At 44.7% G+C, this 16,702-nt stretch overlaps 1 protein-coding gene across 3 annotated transcripts in view; it reads right to left on the reverse strand.

Annotated features, from left to right (window-relative positions):
* The window catches only part of galnt13 (polypeptide N-acetylgalactosaminyltransferase 13), a 421,054-nt gene that overhangs the window by 112,115 nt on the left and 292,237 nt on the right, over positions 1-16,702 (reverse strand). For all 3 annotated transcript variants that reach the window (XM_078229193.1, XM_078229194.1, XM_078229192.1), the window contains exon 5: positions 9,004-9,174. In XM_078229193.1, the coding sequence (XP_078085319.1) occupies positions 9,004-9,174 (171 nt within the window). The remainder of the gene's footprint in view (positions 1-9,003; positions 9,175-16,702) is intronic.

Here is a 16,702-nt window from a genome sequence, read left to right on the forward strand (position 1 = left end):
ACATTCTAGTGTTTTGCACTGTTGGAGGTGTTGTCTTTCAGATGAGCCATCTAATGGTGTTCCTATCTGCCCTCTGGAGAGAGATGTAGAAGATCCCATGAGACTATCTCAAAGAAAGACAGGGGAGATCCCCCTGGTATCTTTACCAATATTTATTCTTCAATCATCAATACAAAAAAACCAGATGATCTGGTCATTATCACAATGTTGTTCACAGGAGTTCACTACATGCAGTTTGTTTGCTGCATTTCCTACATTATAACAGTGACTACACTTCTAAAGTATTGCATTGACTGCAAAACACTGAGAGATCCAGTGAATGCAAAAGGTGCGACATGCAAGTCTTTCTTTAAAAAATTGACACTGAGCCACAAAAGGAGGTATGAGAATGGATGACCAAAACTTGGTCAAAGAGGAGAAAAGGGTAGGGAGATTTAGGGAGGAGTTTCCAGGGTTTACGACCTTATTAGCTGAAAGCACAGCTGCCAATGGTGGAGTGGTTAGAACAGAGGATGCACAAAAAGGGGAAGATGTATTGATATAAAACTCAGCAGATTTGGATCTCCTACAAGTTGCAGTCAGGATCACACCTTAACACTACTGCCCAGAACAGATTTTTTTCCCATCAAATGATCTTTTCATTACATTAACATGATTTGAAAGTCATCACAATAGTTAATAAATTATTTGCTGTTGTACATCTCACCTCTGGCTCATATGGCATTCTAGCATCCTTTAAGATATTACATTGATGTTAAAATTAATCTCCTATTACTCGACTGAATTTAAGTTAATATTGGGCCGGATTCTCCGACCTCGCCCTTAGCTGGGATTCTGCAGTCCCGCTGAAGTGAACGAAGATTTGGCTGAGCACCAAATTCTGTTCTCACTGGCAGTGATGGCAAGACGTGAATGGCCAGAGAACCCCAGCCATCATATTACCTATTCTCACAGAAGGAAAGCATTTTTAGCAGGAATCAAAATGCAACAATACCTTTAGTGAGGATAACAAAATTGCCAAGAAGTATTTGGTGCTGATAGGTCATGCAAGACAAATACACTGATCACTGAATGATCAAACTTAACTTCGATACATCGCTGTTTGTGACTGAATTTTCAGCTGCTTGGGTTCTACTTTCTGGATCCATCTCCCTAAACTAATCTGTCTCAGTCATTCACTCCCTTCTCTTCTCAAAAGGTACTTTTTTCATCCAAGCTTCAATCACCCCTCTAAAACAATCTCCCAAGCTCAGCATCTCCTGTTACATCCTGAAATACCATTGTTGTCTTTTGTACATTAAAACACTATATGAATACAAATTGTGCTTGTCATCCCTCTTTTCAAGGTAAACTTGTGAGTATTCTGACATCAAATGGTTATTGACAAGTAGCTGGGAGCAGTTTTGGCAAACAACTGGGAGCCCTTAGCAACAGTGTTCAGTGTTTATCTTTTACCTATCCTATCTCAGTGGGATAACTAAGACTGGTGACAACCTCCTGCTCACAATTGAGGCCATGAAATGATACCTGTTACTGTACTGTGTTTGGTGCTAGATCATGGGATAGCCCAGCAACTACTGCCAGAATTTCAGGCTGGCTGATTGTTCCTGGTGTTCAAGATATCCAGTGATCTACTTGGCATCTTCCCACTACCCTACTAACTTACCTATTTACCCACTTACCAGTGATCCACTGACCTACCCATGCACTTACCCAGCTACCCATTCACTCACCCACTAATATATTCACCCACTCATTCATTCACTAACGTCAAGACTTGACCTTTAATCTTACCATACAGCAGTTAGTACCGTAAAGAGGGGCCATGTCCTCTCTTCCTCTGATTCTACTGCAATCTGACTGAGTTTCTCAAATTCTGCTGTGCTGTGCATTTCTGTGAAGATCCCAGAGGAAATGTGCAACAGTGTCGAGTTGAGGGAATTTTTGAGTGCAGCATTAATCCGACCGACACTGCCATTGATCAGAAGATCCAGGCCATTATCTCTGCAGCGCAGAAACATTTGGGCTTAGATACATATTGAGCTATACTTTTGCTCCTCTGTTGATGTCATCACCACCTCCTCTTCCTGTGCTGGTTGCTTGACCAGGCACTCATTCCTATCAATTCTCCCAAGGTGGATATATCTGAGCTTGTGTCTGTATGATCAGGTGTGAGTGATGGATGGTCTGGACATGGGTAAGATGCCAAATCCACTCTGATGTTAGGGGCATCGATGTGGAGATGCCGGCGTTGGACTGGGGTAAGCACAGTAAGAAGTCTCACAACACCAGGTTAAAGTCCAACAGGTTTATTTGGTAGCAAATACCATAAGCTTTCGGAGCTTGCTGCTCCTTCGTCAGATGGAGTGGTCTCTGTTCTCCAACAGTGCACAGACACAGAAATCAAGTTACAGAATACTAATTAGAATGCAAATCTCTACAGTTAGGAGCATCATCAGAAGAGACGACGCACAATTTGCTACCACAGTACATGCATTAAATGCTGTGCACAGTGCATAATGCACATCCATTAAGTGCTGTACTGCTGTTGTGCAAATTATGCTTGGGACATAACAACTGAGTTTGTGAGTTGAAAGATAAACCAGAATATTAGTTACAAGAGGAAACACGCCTTGTTCAATAGACATCAGGCCAGCAAGCTATCCTGGCTAAATTGCTTCTTCTTGCAAAGTTGCCTCCTCATTATGACTTTCATTGTCTGCCTTTTTCTTCAAAGCCACAAACAACAGATAGCTATCAGCATTTGGAAAAGGAACAAGAGCCATCCCACAACATTCAACCTAACCCCCAGTTTGAGCAAATGCATGACAATGACAACATGTAAGTAATTTTAAGGATCAGCTTGATTTGCTGTCACAACTTACAAAGGTTGTTTATTCAATTTGATAATGTTTAAGAGACAGCCACCAAGTTCAATCTGCAGCATTATAGCTCTGGAAGTAAGAGAACAAAATAGTTTATGTTAATATTCCATCATTGAGGCAACACCAATAGGCTGAATTTTCCCAGTCCTGTGGTGACAGGATTGGAGGTGTGGAGGGGGATGGATAAATAGACTGGAGTCACATAGGCCTCTGAACACATTCCTATCTCCAGGGGACTTTCCCAGACAGACTTGGAACCAGGTAAGCTGCACACTACACAGAGGTGAGCAGCTAATGAGAGCATATAAGGTCCCCCTCGATGGGCCATTTTGCGATGGTATTTTTCCACTGTCAAAGCTCCCCCTGCCAACAAAGTGCAGAGACCACTAGCTCAATTGTGGTGCCCTTCTGGCATCAATTCGGGTGACCATTCAAATGGGAGGCTCCATGTCCCAATAACAAGGCCAAAGGGATAAAAGCCTGCAACGATGTCTGACATTATTGTTATGGAGGGACTTCCCCTCCAACCCAGTAATGATGAGGATTTCGGGCCTCTTTTTAGGTTACTTCTCTGTAGGCAACTAAAGGCGCCTCCCCATATTAAAGTGCTATCACACCTGCCTCGCTACCTCAGAAGTGGCCACCTCTCCTGGTGCTGCTGCAGATATAGATTTGGGATCCATTTGTTAGCCAAATGATGGGGTTCCAACTCTTCTAGAATTCAGCCCAATACATTATGTTTGGTTCTGCCCTGTAGCTTTGCACTGCTCAAATGAAAGTGTTGATGATCAGCCCAGAGGTCCTGTGGTGCAGTGGGTAGCATCCCTGCCTCTGATCTAGAAGCTCCAGCTTCAAGTCCCTCTGGTCAGGACTTGGTGGCCAAGGAAGGTGTGTTCATAATACGGCCAAACAGGTTTGAGTATCAACTTGCAAATCCTTCCAACACACCCCAATGGAAGGTGGTAAGATCGGGAGAGATTCCTCGTCAGCCATATGATGGAAAAAAAATGGACCCTCTACCATCACTATCCATAGCTTCAGATTACAACATGTCTATGTTGCTACAGCAACTCAAATCCCTTGTGTGTTCAGTTGACTGGACGACTGGTGTGGGTCAAATTGGTGTCAACAGCACATGGTTCAATTGCCTGTTCCTGCTGGGCTGGATTCGGGATACGCCACCTTGGCCTAAACAGGAAGTGGCGCCGTGGGTCAGATCGGCTTTTGGGCAGAGAACAACAATGGTTAGCTCAGATGGGATTGGAAAGTTTGAGAAAATTTAAAAGTTGCAGCCAATTAACAGGAAAGTCACATGGAATGACAAAATTTGCGAAAGGTACATCATATTTCAGTTTCGAGATAAAGAAAATAGTGGCAACACTGAGTTGTGTAGTGCTGCTACAAAGGTCTATCTGGTTTCCTGGAGGCAAGTAGTGCTATGGCCACAATGTGTATACCCCATGCGGCATTCTCAAATGATTAGTGCACATGCACGTGTCCCCTGCATGCACTTGATCACAATGAATACTATTATTCTGAGCTCACACAGCTCAACTGGCTGATGTGACACCAAGATTCCAAATCTGGATAATGCAAGTCCTGGCAAGTCCATTCTTAAAAAAGAAGCCTGAAGCAACAAGATGGGCCCTGTGGTAGCAGTATTTAAAGAGCAAGGCACATTGATTGCGACTGAATTAAATTGTTGGAACTTTTTCCATTGGAAAGTGCAAGTATTTTGGAGCATTTTTGGATGTGTTTTGGTGCAAGTGCCAGATAGTGATGCTGCATCCTCCCAGGGAGGGCATGGGACTAGGTGGTCTGTCCATCTAAAGGCTGCAACAGGTATGGAGGCAGCAATGGCAGTGCCTGTGGGCCAGCATCACACCAGGGTAATCAATCAGGGTCTTCAGAGAAGACAGGGTCTGTGCATTGCCCTCTACCAAGTTAGAGCTGGACTTCTCCATGTTCCTTAACAGTGACAGGGGACTGTCTGACAGGCCAGGCAATACACAGCCTTTTGGTACACATACCACAGGAGCACAAAACCACAAGAGATAGAAGCAGGAGTAGACCAAATGGCCTTGCTCCACCATGCCATGAAATCAAGGTTGATCTTGGGCTTCAACTCCACTTTCCTGCCCAGAATCCATATCTCTTGATTCACTGAAATGCTAAAGATCTGTCTCTCCAGTCTTAAATATTGTCAACGATCGAGTATCCACAACACTCCAGGGTGCAGAATTCAGTGCTTTCCTGTATACCAAACCATCAAGATCTTGGTCTGAGTCCACTGCAGCAGTTCATGTCTGCCCATACTTTCACTCTAGCCTGATTTCAGCCCACTTGCCCTAATGACCTACCACGTGCTACGAACAGTTCTGTGCTAGCTTCCAAGTTTAGTGTGGTACTCGTGCCTGGGCTGGGAGCTGTGTGTGTGAGAGCAAAGAGTGAGATCAGTGCCATGCTGTTGTGCTCTTTCCTTTGGGACTTTTGCGTCTGGGCAGATGATAGTTCTCCAGGAACTTAAAAGGGGAAGGTTATTGTGCAGGAAGTGGCTAAGTGGGTGGGACGGAAGAGGTCCCTGGTCATGCCATCAACAGCTTGCTCATCATGGCAGATAGCAAGATGAGGTGAACTGGGACTTGAGAAGGTGCAAAAGGCAGGACCATACCATCATCCTGAGTGTTCTCAACAACTTTGGAATACTCTCTCGCAGCCAGCCCCATGATACACTGATTCGTAACTTGGTCTCTTTAGTAGGGCTCTGGAGATGCAGGCATCCTTGTCCCCTGCTGGTTCTGCTCTGAATGTCACCTTACTCTACAAGAGAGAGGGAAGAATGTCAATGATTCTGTAACATCATGTTTGGATGATGTGGCTGCCAGAGCTGAATAGCTGGGGGCATGTGGAGGCAGTGCGAGGTGGGTGAGAGGCTGGCAACGTTAGCGGGTAAGTGAAGGTGAGGTTAAGTATCTGGGTATTAGGTTTCAGTTTACTGCAGTGTGTGTTATGGGGCAGGGGAAGAGGTGATGCAACAGTCTATTTAGCAGTGTGAAAAGTTAGTGGTGAGATGGACAGGAGATGTCACATGAAGATGCATTCACTGACTGACCCCTGGGTTAGGTCATTACACCTCTTGTGGCACCTCCTCTATGACCCTTGCCTTTGAGGATCTCTTGCCTCCACCCACCTCCCACCCCATGGCACAATGATGTCTCTCCTCCAGTCCACCTGTATTAGCAATACCTCCAGTACTGCATCCATCAGTCTTGATTCCTTTGTCTTCCCTGGTTCAGTTTGCAAGAATTTCCATTGTGGCAATCTTTTTATGCAGCCTACCTTTAATAGAGAACAGACAGCCTGTTCCATGTGGTCTGCATGGACCACTCTGTGTGTTCAGAGCTTGTTGGTAATGTTGAGAGGAGACCAATGCTGGAGGCCAGAACTTGCACCAAGAACATTCAGATAATATGGAAGAAGAATTTTGTAGCTTACCCACCTGGAACCGAATGGAAATGTCATGAAACACATGACACAACGCAACCAAACACAACCCAAAAATTGGGGCAAATTAATTTTGTGCGCTTTATATATTACTGACAAACCATGAAGTCTTGATGAATACATTATACTTTTCCAATAAACTTTCTGCCTAGGCCGTGTTTTCTAACGGTATGCTTTTTTGAAAAAACAAAAATGCATCACATTGCATCTGCCATGGCTGGCAAAGCTTTTGGAGAGTCTGAAAAGATTTCACAGCAGTGTCAGGCTCGGGGACGAACGTTGAAGTAAATTGGGGATAGAGGACATTCAAAAGGCACGAGACTGAGGCAATTAACAGGCCAACCAGGCATCTGTGGCTCTGCTGACTGTTGAACTGAAGGAATGGTGTAATCATAGAAATCATAGAAATCATAGAAACCCTACAGTGCAGAAGGAGGCCATTCAGCCCATCGAGTCTGCACCGACCACAATCCCACCCAGGCCCTACCCCCACATATTTACCTGCTAATCCCTCTAACCTACGCATCTCAGGACTCTAAGGGGCAATTTTTAACCTGGCCAATCAACCTAACCCGCACATCTTTGGACTGTGGGAGGAAACCGGAGCACCCGGAGGAAACCCACGCAGACACGAGGAGAATGTGCAAACTCCACACAGACAGTGACCCGAGCCGGGAATCGAACCTGGGACCCTGGAGCTGTGAAGCAGCAGTGCTAACCACTGTGCTACCGATGGTTTCTGGCATTCCAACTTTAACACACAACTGAATGCAGCTCTACTTACTTTTGTGGGACATGTATTTAGTCTACTTATATCCCTGAGGGTGGGGTGGAATTTTCCAATTCCAGTAAAATTTGGCAACAATATTACATTTGTGCTTCCTACTGCTGTGAGTGCCCCAGGGATCTGTTCTGGGACCCTTGCTGTTTGTCATTTTCATAAATGACCTGGATGAGGAAGTGGAGGGATGGGTTGGTAAGTTTGCTGACGACACCAAGGTAGGTGGTGTTGTGGATAGTTTGGAGGGATGTCAGAAGTTACAGCGAGACATAGATAGAATGCAAGACTGGGCGGAGAAGTGGCAGATGGACTTCAACCCGGATAAGTGTGTAGTGATCCATTTTGGCAGATCCAATGGGATGAAGCAGCAGTATAATATGAAGGGTACCATTCTTAGCAGTGTAGAGGATCAGAAGGAGCTTGGGGTCCGGGTCCATAGGACTCTTAAATCGGCCTCGCAGGTGGAGGATGCGGTCAAGAGGGCGTACGGCGTACTAGCCTTCATTAATCGAGGGATTGAGTTTAGGAGTCGGGAGATAATGCTGCAGCTTTATAGGACCCTGGTTAGACCCCACTTGGAGTACTGCGCGCAGTTCTGGTCACCTCATTACAGGAAAGATGTTGAAGCCATTGAAAGGGTGCAGAGGAGATTTACAAGGATGTTGCCTGGATTGGGGGGCATGCCTTATGAGGATAGGTTGAGGGAGCTTGGTCTCTTCTCCCTGGAGAGACGAAGGATGAGAGGTGACCTGATAGAGGTTTACAAGATGTTGAGAGGTCTGGATAGGGTAGACTCTCAGAGGCTATTTCCAAGGGCTGAAATGGTTGCTACGAGAGGACACAGGTTTAAGGTGCTGGGGGGTAGGTACAGAGGAGATGTCAGGGGTAAGTTTTTCACTCAGAGGGTGGTGGGTGAGTGGAATTGGCTGACGTCGGTGGTGGTGGAGGCAAACTCGTTGGGGTCTTTTAAGAGACTTCTGGATGAGTACATGGGATTTAATGGGATTGAGGGCTATAGATAGGCCTAGAGGTAGGGATATGATCAGCGCAACTTGTGGGCTGAAGGGCCTGTTTGTGCTGTGGCTTTCTATGTTCTATGTTCTATCACAGTACTGGTTAAGTGACTTGCTAATTTGTCAATGTAGCATTTTAAAGATTTAGGTGACAAATCCTTTGAACCATTTTTTCTCTGATGGATTGATTTAATTTAATCCGGCTGTCCTCATACTTTTGGCTAGACCCAGAATTATCCTTGAAATACTTCTTTGAGTTCTCTCCAGTATCAGTGCTAATACCAATATTTTATTTTGAGGTTGGAGTACTCAGGAATGCGTGTCATTTTCCAAATGTGGCCTTACCAGTGAGTTAAATGAATGCATTTTGACTTAAATATTCTTGAAACATTCCATTACTTGACCAGTCTTGTCAATAAACACTTCACACTGACTTTGAACCTTCAATCAATGGGCAAGCATTATACTTTTTTTTGGTTTTACTACTGATTCCGAGACTATAGTGGGAATTTCTGGCTGTGCTTACCCCGCAACCGGAACATCCCGCCCAAAGTCATAGGACTTTTCCATGGTCCGCCCCTCGCCTGCTACAATTCCCATGGTGAGCAGAACGGGAAATTTCACCCCTATCAATAAAAACAAGGTTCCTCTGCACTGAGATCCCTCTCAAAACACACTTCAAAAATGGACTATATTTTCATTATATACCCACTGAAACTACTTTTCCTGGAAAGATAGAGGCATCACTTCAACACTTTTAACTTCTGCTGTGAATTTGGAAGTTGGATTGGAAACTGCTTCATCCTTCTCCAGCACTCACCTAACAGATATTGTTCGGTCCCCTTTTCTACGGTCCATCTCTCTCTGAGGAACAGGATACCAGCGGAAGTTCAATTTCCAGTTAAAGCCACCGTATGTCATATCCGATCCAGCCATGTATTCAAACGTATCGTCACTAATTACGTCTATAATCGGGCAAACCACAGCTGTTCTGCGTAAGAAAAGAAACCATTATTAAAGGCAAACATTTTGAAATGCTACTCTCGAGCTAATCTTTCTTACAACATGGTCCACTCACAAATTTCCATCTGTGGCTCAGTGGGGAACATTCTTGCATCTGAGTCAGAGTCAAAAAGAGTGTGGCTTAAGTCCCACTCCAGGGTCTGAGCATATAATTTGGACCTATATTCCAATGGATAAATATCACAGGGCCCCGCCTTTCAGATGAGATGCTAAACTGAGGTTCCATCTGCACTCTCAAATGAATGTAAAAGATCCCATTGCACTATTTCAAGAGTAGGGGATTTATTCCTGGTTTCTTGGCCAATACTTATCCCTCAAACATTACTGAAAAGGCACAGGTTATCGAGTCATTACCCACATTGCTGCTTGTGGCTCCTTGCTATGTGCACAAATTGTTTGCTGTGTTTTCTACGTTACAAAGGTAACTATTTCAAACTGCTTTATTGACTGTAAAATGCTTAGAGATGTCCTGAGGTCATGAAATGCATTATATTAATGCAAGTTCTTGCTTTCTAATGTGTAACAAACAATTAATTTTGGTAACATGGAACCTACAACAAAACTTCAGAAATGAAGGTAACACAATTACTAACTGGTTATATTTGTACCTGTATATGCCAAAATGTCCATAGTGCCACCAAAAGTAAATCTTAATCCAAGTTAATAAAATCACTGGATTAATCTTTCACAGATTAAGTAACATATAAGATTAATGAAAAACAAACCACAGAATAATACTGGATCACTAAATCATGAGGTTCTCATCACAAATCAGAGTGTTGTCTCTCTGTAGCTTGTTAAAGTGGCATTTAAACAAATGGACATTTAAACTTACTGTATCACGGCAGTTGAAGCTGTAAAAAAATGGGCATGGGTTTGTTTCCCCCAAAGCGGGGAGCAGGTATGCATTCTCATTTCTCAGGAGGTCCGGTTCGGAGGTTCGGGTGAGAAATGTGAAGCTCTATGTAAGGTGAGTAAATAGGAGCGGAGTGCCAATCCAATGGTGATTGCAACTCGTCAGATAATTCAGCCCTTTCTCTCTAATCTTGACTCTCAACTTGGTTTCGACATTATGGAATTACTTCTGTTGTCTAATCCTGAATTACAAATAATTTTCAAGTAAATATGAATCGGAATTTCCAGCCATTCATGCCCCGCCGGTGCTGCAAGTGAGGATGGAGAACTTAATGCTCAGCAAAATCTCCAGCGAAACCAGAGAATCCGTGAACGGCTGGAAAATTCCGGCCATGGTGTTGATAACTTACGCATGTATGTATGAGGTATAATTCTGCCTTTCTCTAGTCTAGAGGAAGGAATAGGAGTGACGGATCTGATGTCCACCCATTCTTTAAGCATCTTTTGAGCTGACTTCCAGTGCTGTGCATCTGGACAATGGGTGGAATGATTGCAAATAAATCACGCTACCCGTAATTGTATAAATACTGCCTAGGGAATGTGCTGGTACGCTGTAAGTCACTATAAACTTGATACTTGAGATATTGTCTATCTTTCTTAGTTACTTAAATGTGTGATATGTCACTTTCTTAGATATATTTATTCTTCTGTTATTCCTTGTTTTTAACTACATTGCATTCAGGCTGTTTTACACTTATCTCACATTTCTTTGTGAGTTGGAGGATACAGCAGCATTTCAGAGGAAAGATTGAAGGCAGCTCATCTCAAAGAGATGTTGTTTACTTGACCACTACCACTCTCACAAAATGGTTCAATAAACCCAGCAGAAGCTAACTGAGCATTTCAGTACTTGTTGCTTACTATTCACTAGGCTCCACGATGCACAATTTTCTCTAGTGTGGGTTGCAAACTGTGAGGACAGGGAGAGCTCTGCATGTAAGGCAGTTAAAGCAAACACAGCCTTGAACTTCTGTTTCAGGCACCTCAGGTGTCAGAAGTGAAATTAGCCAAACTTCATCACACTGCTGCACATATTAGATTAATGCTGCCACGTTTTACCAGATGTTATCTTAATCAACCAATGGAAATTTAGCAGTAACAGAAGTGATTCACTCTTTCCAGATGACTGGTTTTACAAAAACGCAAGGCTTTCTCAATGGAATCCATGTGACTACAAAGGGCTACCATTCCACCAATATCCAGATGATCTCTGGGCATCAATATAGAATCACGCAGGTATGCAAGTGGTGCCCTTGAAACAGCTACATTTTCATTCCATAGCAATCTCCTGTGCTACTGTTATTTCAAAGATGAGGCACAGTGCTGGAGGGCTCCTGGATGACCAAGTGGGAAGGGGGTGAACTGGCTGACTGCTGGTTGTTAGCATGTCCTCTTGCAATGCATTGCTCCTTGCACCAGGTCCCTAATTGACACTAAAACTGCTGATACCAAAACTGATGTTGCAGTGGATACTTGTTACGACTGGCTTTCTAGCTCAACTTGTTTCATTTCAATGTGGCAGTTAGACCCTCTGTCGGCATGACAAGAGATCTATGCATTGATCCTCTGGAGCAAGCTGGGAGGGGTGATTGAAGGCAGCAGTGCTGGTGAGAGATTAATTGAATTGTTTATTTATTTAATTAGTCAGCTAGTGTGTGTATTTTTTTGGCCTTTACTTTAACAGCAGTTTTTCAAGTTTAAAGTGAAAACTAGAAGTGGGCAGCAAAGGAGTCTGGGAAGGGTTTTTTAAGCACGTGAAGTATAAAAGGTAGGCTGCAGTATACAGCGGGCAGCGTCGGGAGCGGGCAGTGGAGTGTGTGGGAAGCAGAGTGTGAGCTATAAGACTTTGGCTCACAGGGCTTAGGCTGAAAGGGCGAGTAGGGGTGAGTTGAATTCATTTTTGCACTTCTACCTGGTACTGGCAAGGTATCTAGAGGGGATGGGTGTGCAGGCAGTGCAATGTTCCTCTTGCACTATGTTTGAGGTGAGGGACGACGACAGTGTCCCTGCTGATTACACCTGTGGGAAGTGCACCCATCTGCAGCTCCTCCAAAACCGTGTTAGGGAACTGGAGCTGGAGTTGGATGAACTTAGGATCATCAGGGACGCAGAGATGGTCATAGACACAAGCTTTAGGAATACAGTTACTCCGAGGATTGAAAACAGATGGGTGACGGTGAGAGGGGCTGGGAGGAAGCAGTCCGTGCAGGGATCCCCGGTGGTCGTTCCCCTTAGCAACAAGTATTCCGCTTTGGATACGGTTGAGGGGGATGACATACCAGTGGGGAGCCGCAGTGAGAGGATCTCCAGCACTGTGTCCGTCTCTGTGGCTCGGGAGGGAAAGGGGGAGAGCGGGAGGGCGATAGTTATTGGGGACTCGTTAGTTAGAGGGATAGATAGGAGGTTCTGTGGCAGCAAAAGAGACTCACGGATGGTATGTTGCCTACCGGATGCCAAGGTCCGTGATGTCTCAGACCGTGTTTTCCAGATTCTGAAGGGGGAGGGGAAACAGTCACAAGTCGTGGTGCACATTGGTACCAATGACATAGGTAAGAGAAGGGACGGGGATTTAAAGCAGGAATTTCTGGAGCTGGGCTGGAAGCTGAGAGCCAAGATGAAACATGTGGTCATCTCTGGTACGTTGCCGGTACCACATGATAGCGAGTTGAGGAACAGGGAGAGAGTGCAGTTAAATATGTGGTTGCAGGGATGGTGTAGGAGGGAGGGTTTCAGATACGTGGATAATTGGAACACGTTCTGGGGAAGGTGGGACCTGTACAAACAGGACGGGGTACACCTGAACCAGAGGGGCACCAATATCCTCGGAGGGAAATTTGTTACGGCTCTTCAGGGGGGTTTAAACTAATTTGTCAGGGGAGTGGGAAAGGGAGTTGTAGTCCAGAAGTCAGTGAGGGTGGTGAGGTATTGGGGAAGGTATCAGGGTCAAGGGTGGGTACTGGTAGACAGGAAGGTGGGTTGAAGTGTGTCTACTTCAATGCAAGGAGCATCCGGAACAAGGTAGATGAACTTGGGGCGTGGATTGGTACTTGGGACTACGATGTTGTGGCCATTACGGAGACGTGGGTAGAACAAGGACAGGAATGGTTGTTGGACGTTCCGGGGTATAGATGTTTCACTAAGTGTAGGGAAGCTGGTAAAAGAGGTGGAGGAGTGGCATTGTTAATCAAGGATAGTTTAACGGCTGCGGAAAGGCACTTCGTGGGGGATCTGCACACTGAGGTAATATGGGCTGAAGTTAGAAATAGGAAAGGAGCGGTCACGTTGCTAGGAGTTTACTATAGGCCCCCAAATAGTAATAGAGATGTGGAGGAAGAAATTGCTAAGCAGATTATGGATATGTGTCGGGGTCACAGGGTAGTTGTCATGGGGGACTTTAACTTTCCAAATATTGATTGGAACCTTTGTAGGTCAAATAGTTTGGATGGGGCAGTTTTTGTGCAGTGTGTGCGGGAGGGTTTCCTGACACAATATGTGGATGGGCCGACTAGAGGTGAGGCCACATTGGATTTGGTACTGGGAAATGAACCGGGCCAAGTGTTAGATTTGGTTGTGGGAGAGCAATTTGGAGATAGTGACCACAATTCGGTGTCTTTTGTTATTGCAATGGAGAGGGATAGGGCCGTCCGGCAGGGCAAGGTTTACAATTGGGGGAGGGGTAATTATGATGCGATTAGGCAAGAATTAGGGGGCATAAGTTGGGAACAGAAACTGTCAGAGAAAGGAACTAATGAAAAGTGGAACTTTTTCAAGGAACAAATACTGGATGTCCTTGATAGGTATGTTCCTGTCAGGCAGGGAGGAAATGGCCGAGTGAGGGAACCATGGTTCACAAAAGAGGTGGAATGTCTTGTGAAAAGGAAGAGGGAAGCTTATGTAGGGATGAGGAAACAAGGTTCAGATGGCTCGATTGAGGGTTACAAGTTAGCAAGGAATGAGCTGAAAAAGGGGCTTAGGAGAGCTAGGAGGGGACATGAGAAGTCCTTGGCGGGTCGGATCAAGGAAAACCCCAAGGCTTTTTACTCTTATGTGAGGAATAAAAGAATGACCAGGGTGAGGTTAGGGCCGGTCAAGGACAGTAGTGGGAACTTGTGTATGGAGTCAGTAGAGATAGGCGAGGTGATGAATGAATACTTTTCTTCAGTGTTCACCAAGGAGAGGGGCCATGTTTTTGAGGAAGAGAAGGTGTTACAGGCTAATAGGCTGGAGGAAATAGATGTTCGGAGGGAGGATGTCTTGGCAGTTTTGAATAAACTGAAGGTCGATAAGTCCCCTGGGCCTGATGAAATGTATCCTAGGATTCTGTGGGAGGCAAGGGATGAGATTGCAGAGCCTTTGGCGTTGATCTTTGGGTCCTCGCTGTCCACGGGGATGGTGCCAGAGGACTGGAGAATGGCGAATGTTGTTCCTCTGTTTAAGAAAGGGAATAGAAATGACCCTGGTAATTATAGACCGGTTAGTCTTACTTCGGTGGTTGGTAAATTGATGGAAAGGGTCCTTAGGGATGGGATTTACGACCATTTAGAAAGATGCGGATTAATCCGAGATAGTCAGCACGGATTCGTGAAGGGCAAGTCGTGCCTCACAAATTTGATAGAATTTTTTGAGGAGGTAACTAAGTGTGTTGATGAAGGTAGGGCAGTTGATGTCATATACATGGATTTTAGTAAGGCGTTTGATAAGGTCCCCCATGGTCGGCTTATGATGAAAGTGAGGAGGTGTGGGATAGAGGGAAAGTTGGCCGATTGGATAGGTAACTGGCTGTCTGACCGAAGACAGAGGGTGGTGGTCGATGGAAAATTTTCGGATTGGAGGCAGGTTGCTAGCGGTGTGCCGCAGGGATCAGTGCTTGGTCCTCTGCTCTTTGGGATTTTTATTAATGACTTAGAGGAGGGGGCTGAAGGGTGGATCAGTAAATTTGCTGATGACACCAAGATTGGTGGAGTAGTGGATGAGGTGGAGGGCTGTTGTAGGCTGCAAAGAGACATAGATAGGATGCAAAGCTGGGCTGAAAAATGGCAAATGGAGTTTAACCCTGATAAATGTGAGGTGATTCATTTTGGTAGGACAAATTTAAATGTGGATTACAGGTCAAAGGTAGGGTTCTGAAGACTGTGGAGGAACAGAGAGATCTTGGGGTCCATATCCACAGATCTCTAAAGGTTGCCAGTCAAGTGGATAGAGCTGTGAAGAAGGCCTATAGTGTGTTAGCTTTTATTAACAGGGGGTTGGAGTTTGAGAGCCGTGGGGTTATGCTGCAACTGTACAGGACCTTGGTGAGACCACATTTGGAATATTGTGTGCAGTTCTGGTCACCTCACTATAAGAAGGATGTGGAAGCGCTGGAAAGAGTGCAGAGGAGATTTACCAGGATGCTGCCTGGTTTGGAGGGTAGGTCATATGAGGAAAGGTTGAGGGAGCTAGGGCTGTTCTCTCTGGAGCGGAGGAGGCTGAGGGGAGACTTAATAGAGGTGTATAAAATGATGAAGGGGATAGATAGAGTGAACGTTCAAAGACTATTTCCTCGGGTGGATGGAGCTATTACAAGGGGGCATAACTATAGGGTTCGTGGTGGGAGATACAGGACGGATATCAGAGGTAGGTTCTTTACGCAGAGAGTGGTTGGGGTGTGGAATGGACTGCCTGCAGTGATAGTGGAGTCAGACACTTTAGAAACATTTAAGCGGTTATTGGATAGGCACATGGAGCACACCAGGATGATAGGGAGTGGGATAGCTTGATCTTGGTTTCAGATAAAGCTCGGCACAACATCGTGGGCCGAAGGGCCTGTTCTGTGCTGTACTGTTCTATGTTCTATGCAGTAATAGATCACTGGGCTGAAATCAAGGCTGATATAAATTGATTAATTGTCTTATCCAACATGGAGAATCCAGACAAGACAGAATTCTATACATTGGAACCCCAAGGTGTACACAGCTTCAGTTGGAATACTATCACTTAGAATCTCTATTCATTGTGTTTGGGTCCTGGACCCGAACCCCAAGTTACCTTAGGGTGCCAGACCAGACCCCAGCAATTTTTCTATTTTGGCATAAATGTGGCAATAGGATGCCTCACTCCAGGAATAATTCCACTGATAAATTAGAAATCTTTTATAGTACAACAGACTTTATTCAATAACACAGTTTAAATATAATATAACAAATGAAGCAATTTAGCTATTAACAGTTAAACAATGTTTAAAAATGGAAAAGAAACAACTTTAATTTCTAACCTATCCCTCTTCCAGACTTAAAAGCTACTGTAAACACATTTAGCAACCATAAATATAATTGCTATAAGTATAGGCAGTCTTGAAGCTTTGGGAAAGAAAATGAGTTTCAAAGTGGCTTGGCTTCAAACAAAACCCCAGCCAGAACTGAAAAGCTGTTTCTCTGCTACAGACCTAGCTCCTCCCATTAACCACATCATCACATGACCCTGAATACCTGAACCCACCTTCCATTCCTTTAGTCAAAACTCCAGGGGAAATCTCAATCTGTAAACAAAAGTCCATCAGCTCTATCCTAAGTAAACACTACGTGGCTAAAATGAGTAATTAT

Source organism: Mustelus asterias, chromosome 14, assembly GCF_964213995.1.
Source record: "Mustelus asterias chromosome 14, sMusAst1.hap1.1, whole genome shotgun sequence".
NCBI lineage: Eukaryota > Metazoa > Chordata > Chondrichthyes > Carcharhiniformes > Triakidae > Mustelus > Mustelus asterias.